Source organism: Balaenoptera ricei, chromosome 8, assembly GCF_028023285.1.
Source record: "Balaenoptera ricei isolate mBalRic1 chromosome 8, mBalRic1.hap2, whole genome shotgun sequence".
In the NCBI taxonomy this organism is placed as follows: Eukaryota; Metazoa; Chordata; class Mammalia; order Artiodactyla; family Balaenopteridae; genus Balaenoptera; species Balaenoptera ricei.
This window is the reverse complement of record NC_082646.1, coordinates 82850909-82856908: the sequence shown is the minus strand read 5'-3', so window position 1 is coordinate 82856908 and position 6000 is coordinate 82850909. Positions and strand designations below refer to the sequence as shown.

The 6000-nt window shown below is 47.7% G+C and overlaps 1 protein-coding gene across 1 annotated transcript in view; it reads left to right on the top strand.

The window, feature by feature from the left end:
* The first annotated feature begins 2748 nt into the window (after nt 1-2748).
* The window catches only part of LGR4 (leucine rich repeat containing G protein-coupled receptor 4), a 96948-nt gene continuing 93696 nt past the window's right edge, over nt 2749-6000 (top strand). The window contains exon 1 of the mRNA XM_059931293.1: nt 2749-3432. Coding sequence (XP_059787276.1) covers nt 3248-3432 — 185 coding nt within the window. The 5' untranslated portion in view covers nt 2749-3247. The remainder of the gene's footprint in view (nt 3433-6000) is intronic.

The window sequence follows — 6000 nt, the reverse complement described above, 5'->3', positions numbered from 1 at the left end:
TTAAGCTGATTGCTGTGAACTCAGATTTTTGTTCTATTGTTAAGTTGGAGTTACTTTATAAAAGGTGAAATTCTGTACATTCGAGGACTTATAATCCAGTTATTACAGCACTACCGAAGATCCCCCCACAATCTCCCAGTTTTTGTTTCCTTAATGGAGCAGCTTGCAGGTACGGCTTCTGCATACACTTGTGTAGGCTCTATATTTATAAGAATGTCTGAGTGAGGGGGTGAGTTGGACAAAATCCAGCTTGTCCACGAGTCAACATGCCCTGTGCCCTTTGCACAAAAGCCCCAAGGTGAGGCTTCACTGGAAGGGTGTGCCTCCTTTGTTGCCCAAAAGTACCCTGCAATGCAGAGGCACTGTAGCTAGGCTCTGCTTCCTCTTATCTGGCCTGTGGATGCTATCCATTTACTCATCCATGGCCATGAAAAACTAGAAGGAGGAACCAGTCTGGAGGCAGAGTCTCTGTTAAGTTTATTACTTGTTTGCCATCAAATTTTGGTTCATCCAGATATCTTTCTAGGTCCTTAAGGGTTATGTAAGAGCTGATCATTTTTCTCTAATTGTCTGGGATAGTATCTTAAAAATCAGTGTGTTTTTTTTTTTTTTCTTTCTTGGGGCATCTTATCCAAGAAGTGAAGACTAATTGGCCAGTTTATCTTTAAAGCAAAACATATACAATGTAGCAACTATCAGAAATACTAAAACTTTAGCATATCTTACCTCTTTTTTTCTCTACCCAAGTCCTTTGTTCCTGATATTTTGTCATCTTGGACAAGCTGCAAATTTGAATCCTCCTTACCTTCATCTCCTAGATAATAGGAATTTATTCTGCAATAAAATCTACATCTCTCCTTTTTCCACAATCCAAATCTCTCCTTTCATCTAAGTTGCCAGCCCTAAGATCTTATTCCTTGGAAGCAAAGAATAAAGTTCCCGGAGTGTGGTTCAAGGATCACCTGTCTCACTTTCACTTGACATGTATCAAAATGCTGATTTCGAGGCTCTAAGGCTTTTAAGACACTTTGCAGTTTTAATCAAGCTTTGCATGTGATTCTTATGCTAACTAAAGTTTAAAAACCACTACTTTAAAAGAAAGGAAAGGAATTATTTGGCCAAATTAAAATCAATCAGTATAATATATAATTGTTATGAAAAAAAAAAAACAGCAGAAGATACTGATACCTTGGCAAGAGAAATTCTGTCATCTTCCAGTGTTGTTACAAAAGAGAGACGCTAAAGGAATCAAATAAAGAAATGAAAACAATTTTCTCTTCACTTGCTCATGAGAGTTGCTAGAAAATAATGGAAGTGATTTAGACAATGGAAACCAATTTAAGGAAGGCTCCAAGAGCAACATACAAGGAACCAGGAGCCCAGGAGTTGTTCTGTGATGATTTTGGGCAGAGCACAGTATCTGCAAGCTTCAGATTTCTTATCTATAAAAGGTAGGGTTGTCCACCTACCTTAAATTTCTCTTTCCAACCTACAATTAGAGGAAATAGGTCATTCCTAAAACTTAAAGTCAAGGCATATCTGTATTTATTTGACTCTCAAGCGTGTGGATAAATTTATTGTATGTTAGTCATGTGCCCAACTGGGCATTATTTTTAAAATAAACTCCTGAATGTAAAGATGATGGAAATTTTTCATTTTAAACTCCTTGGGTCTGCATCAACTTATTTCCATTTTCTTTAATTTTACTTACATGACATGAGTAATCAACTTGATGACAGTGACATTTTTAACCCTGCCTGCCTTAATCTAAAGTATTCATGGCAATGTCTTCAAAATAGAGTAAAATAACCCAAAGGCACAGTGGAAAGCAAGAAGGGAGGTGCCCATAAAGCAGTATTTGGTACAAACAATAACAATAACGTGGGGTCTATTAAGCCACAAAAGTCCAGAAGAGGAAGGAATGCTGATAATTACCTAACACTAAAGTTGCTGCTGGCTTCTCAAGGGTAGTTACCTAGAACTCAAATGACAGCAAAAGCTGTCTGGAGAAATTGTCCAGTGTTCAGAAACATCACCTCCTTTGACCCTAACAAGATTCCTGTGTTCTAGGATTTTAAAGTAGATGAGAAAGCGACCTGAGTTGCGGTCACCAAAACTCCGTATGGTGGATGGCTAATTGCTAAGACTTAGCTATCAAGTGCATATCAAGGTACGTATAAAGATGTCAGTTGAAGTGAGAGGCGCTTGGGGGGTGGGGGGGTACACTGTTTTAATTTAGTATATAGCTAAAGCTCAAATATTTATGTCAGATTAAGAGAAACTTTTACTCTCCTCTTCAAAATCTTTCTTCCATTTGCACAGCTCCCAAAGTCCTCGCCATTTGGAACAGTGGAGAGTCATTTGAAACTTAACTGAATGCTGGAGGCAAGCTCTACTTTTCAGGTCATCCAATTTAGGAGATCCAGTTTCTGCAGAGAGAAGACGACGAGTGGGGGAGGGAAAACCCAGATTCTAAGTCTTCGGATGCTTCCACCTTCGATCCACAACCTGCCACGCAAATCGAGCCAAGGCAGGGATTTTTGCCGCGAACCACCACCATCACCACCACCTTGTCACTCACGCCCGATTAACACGCCCCTCTGGTCCCACTCTCGGCCAATGGCGGCTCCTCTCTTTGCATAGTAATGAGCTCGAGACCTCCCCCGGCCAATGGCGCTCCAGGAGACGGGTTAGTTTTGCATGTACCTAAGTGATTTGCATAACCCAGCGGCTGGGGGCTTGGGAACCCGAGCGTGCAACCCTAGAAGGGAAAAGGACGGGAGGAGATTGAGCCGCGGCCGCGAGAGAGCGAGAAAGAGCCCGGGTGTTTGTGCGAGAGCCGGGCGGGGGACTGTGGCGAGGGGCCGGCATGGCTGAAGGCTGCGCTTCGCAACCTTGAAGAGCGGCTGCGGCGGGAGGCCGGGGACCGGGAGGCGGGTGCGATGGCAGAGTGCGGCCCCTGCAGCTGCGCCCGGCCCGGCAGGCTGGCCTGAGCCGCCGGAGGAACGGGGCTGCCTCTGCGCTTCCATGGAGCAGCGGGTAGGGCGAAACTCCGGAGCGCCGCGTCCCTGCGCTGCTGCTGCCGCGGGCTGTTGAAGGGGCCGAGCCCCCGCGACTGCAGAGAGGAGAGCCCCCGGCCCAGCCCGCAGGCCTGCCGCCCGGGGCGGCGAGGGGCGTCGGAGGGCGCCAGAGGCGCGCCGAAGGAGCGGCGCCGCGGGAGAGGCCGGCGCTGGAGGCGGCCGCAGCAATGCCGGGCCCGCTGGGGCTGCTCTGCTTCCTCGCCCTGGGGCTGCGCGGCTCGGCCGAGCCCAGCGGCGCGGCGCCGCCTCTCTGCGCGGCGCCCTGCAGCTGCGACGGCGACCGTCGGGTGGACTGCTCCGGGAAGGGGCTGACGGCCGTGCCCGAGGGGCTCAGCGCCTTCACCCAAGCGCTGTGAGTGCGGTCGGAGGGGGCGCCGGAGGGGGTTCCGGGGGGCGGAGCCAGTGGCAGATCCCACTCCATCCCCAGTGTCCCGAGGAGGGGGGCGCCGTCACCTCCTTGGCACCCGCTCCAGCGCCGCGAGCTTTACATGCTTTGCCAGTCCGGGTCCGAGACCCGTGTAGCTCTTTTTCCCAGACTTTTCGGGCACGATCACCACCCCCCTCCCCCAACTCCCAAGTGCATGTGGGGCCGAGGAGGAAGGAGGAATCTGGAAACGCTTGCCCCTGGCAGCCTTTTCACGCGACTTTCTCTTCTCCCGCGGGCCCCTGCTCAGCTGGCAAGAGTTTTGCAGGCGGCAGGGGTGAGGGCAGCTAGAACTTGGCCTGAGTCTGAGACCGAGGCAATTTTCGTGGGGAAGCACCTGGAGCCTCCTTGGGTTCCAGCATGTGGGGAGAAGAAAACACCTGTACCGCAGTCGGGGCGAATGGCCTTCCCATTTGGCCCTGTCCGGGGCGGGGGGGAGGGTGGGGAGCGACCTGGCACCTCAGTCCAGTTCCACTCCGGACTCACCAGCAAACGCCTGGGGTTCTGGAGCTCGCAGGGAAACTGGGCGAAAACAACGGAGAAGGGAGGGGGGGAAATTGCAGGTTTCTCTGGGTGAAATACTTTTACCCAACAAGGCCTTTTAAAGAAGGAATGCTGACCTGAAGTACAGGATATTGGAAGAAAATGAAAGTTCCAGAGCATAAGCTCTGCCTGTCCCAAAAGGTAGCAGTTTTCTGCTGTTCCTTAACCAGTAGAACTTTTCTTTTGAGCTGCCTGAGGTTGGGAAAGTCACTCAGATGGTTCTGACTTCCAAAACCCCACTCCACCAACCGGGACGGAGAGCTTTAGACATTCGCTTTAGAAACGAAGACTCTGAAATAGGTGTTGGCTGTGGTGTTTGGCAGATGGCACCAGTAGAGAAAGAATGGGGTAATTGCGTGCAGGGTTTGCTGTATGCTTCTGTCCTGCTTTGCTGTGCTGTGTGGCCAGATTAAATCAAGGGCAGTGAAAGAACTGTTTGAGAGAGGAAGGGATTCTGAGAGGCCTTGGGTAAAGGGAATTTCCTTTTACCTTATAGCTGCTGAGAGGGACCTCTTAGAAATAGACAGTGTGAAAGGAATAACAGACCCCGTGAAGAGATCCTTTCTGTGCAGGCCAGAGCGGTGCTGTTTCCAGGTGGCTGGTGGGAGGTGTTCTGCTTGCCCTCTGCCAGTGGGGTTTTTTTGAGTCTTGTGGCCAGTTGCCTTGGACCTGTCTCATTCTTTGACACCAGCCCCCTTCCCTTTTTTTTTTTCCCCTTGTCTCAGGTTTTAGTTACACATTTGAAGTCATTTTCCTTCAGTATGGTGAAATTTAACTTTTCAGTAAAAAAAAAAAAAGTTAACTTTGCAGTGAGGAGCAATTTGCCCACAAAGGTACCTTACGTGGGAAAGTTTGGGTGGGAGTGGGGAGAAGTAAGGGAAAGAAGACTGGGTAGAGGGGAAGGGGCTGTATTTTTTCCCCAAGACCTCTTCATACTTTTAGGGAATTCATTCAGGAGAGGTGGCTTTCCCTGAAACCTCTTTCAGGTCCCAGAGAGAAAAGCATACTTTTACTATTTTGACCAGTTGAAAAGACCTTGTTTAGCAGATTCCTTGAGTTTTAATGTGTAGACTTGCCCTATAAGGAAGAGGGCTGTTTTCCATTAGTACCTAAAAACCACAAAGAAATTTTTATTTTTATGAGAGCACGCTCCTTGCTATAGAGCATCAGGCATCTTTCTTTAGAATTCACCAAAGGTAGTGAAATGCTATATTCTCAACCTTGAGCCCTACATAAGTGACTGTTCATGGCTTGGGAAACAGATAAATAATTGGCACCCGTCCAGATCAGATTGCCTAAACTAGCATCATCATAGCACTTTCTGAGCTGTGGTGGTGGACAAATGTGTTATATTTTCTTTTTCCCTTCGTGACCTGTAGAGTAGTTGTACCTCCTGATAACTTCTTATTTCACTTGAACACTCTTCATTTCACCCTTAAAAGTATATGTTATATGACGAGCCCTTGTAAAGGGCATTTCAAGGACAATATATTTGCATTTTGGGAAACCAGTGATCTCAAAAGCCACGTTGAAGAGGGGCGGGTGCTGTGATCTGCCCACTCCAGTTGATCTTATAAGACACCTTGGAATCACCCAAGGTCTCTTTGCAAGTACTTCTGATTTGCTGTCCCAGCACAGCTTTGGTGAAACACAGGTACACACCAAGGAACTGGATCCATGGTTCCCAAACTTTGATTCACTGATTTCTAATTTCTGGAGCATGGACACCAAGGCCTATTTAGTTATACATAAAATGATAATCACAAAAATAGAAGTCAAAAAGATGAGACTATTAATCGAAGTTATTTTCTTGTCATTCCTCAATGGTGTCTTACCTTCACCTCACTCAGGTGTGTACACATCCCACAATGGGACTCCTCGTTGACAGAGCAGGGATTTTATTTTACTCAACTTGAGTCCAGAGTCCGGTACAAAGGAAGCACTTAATGTTTC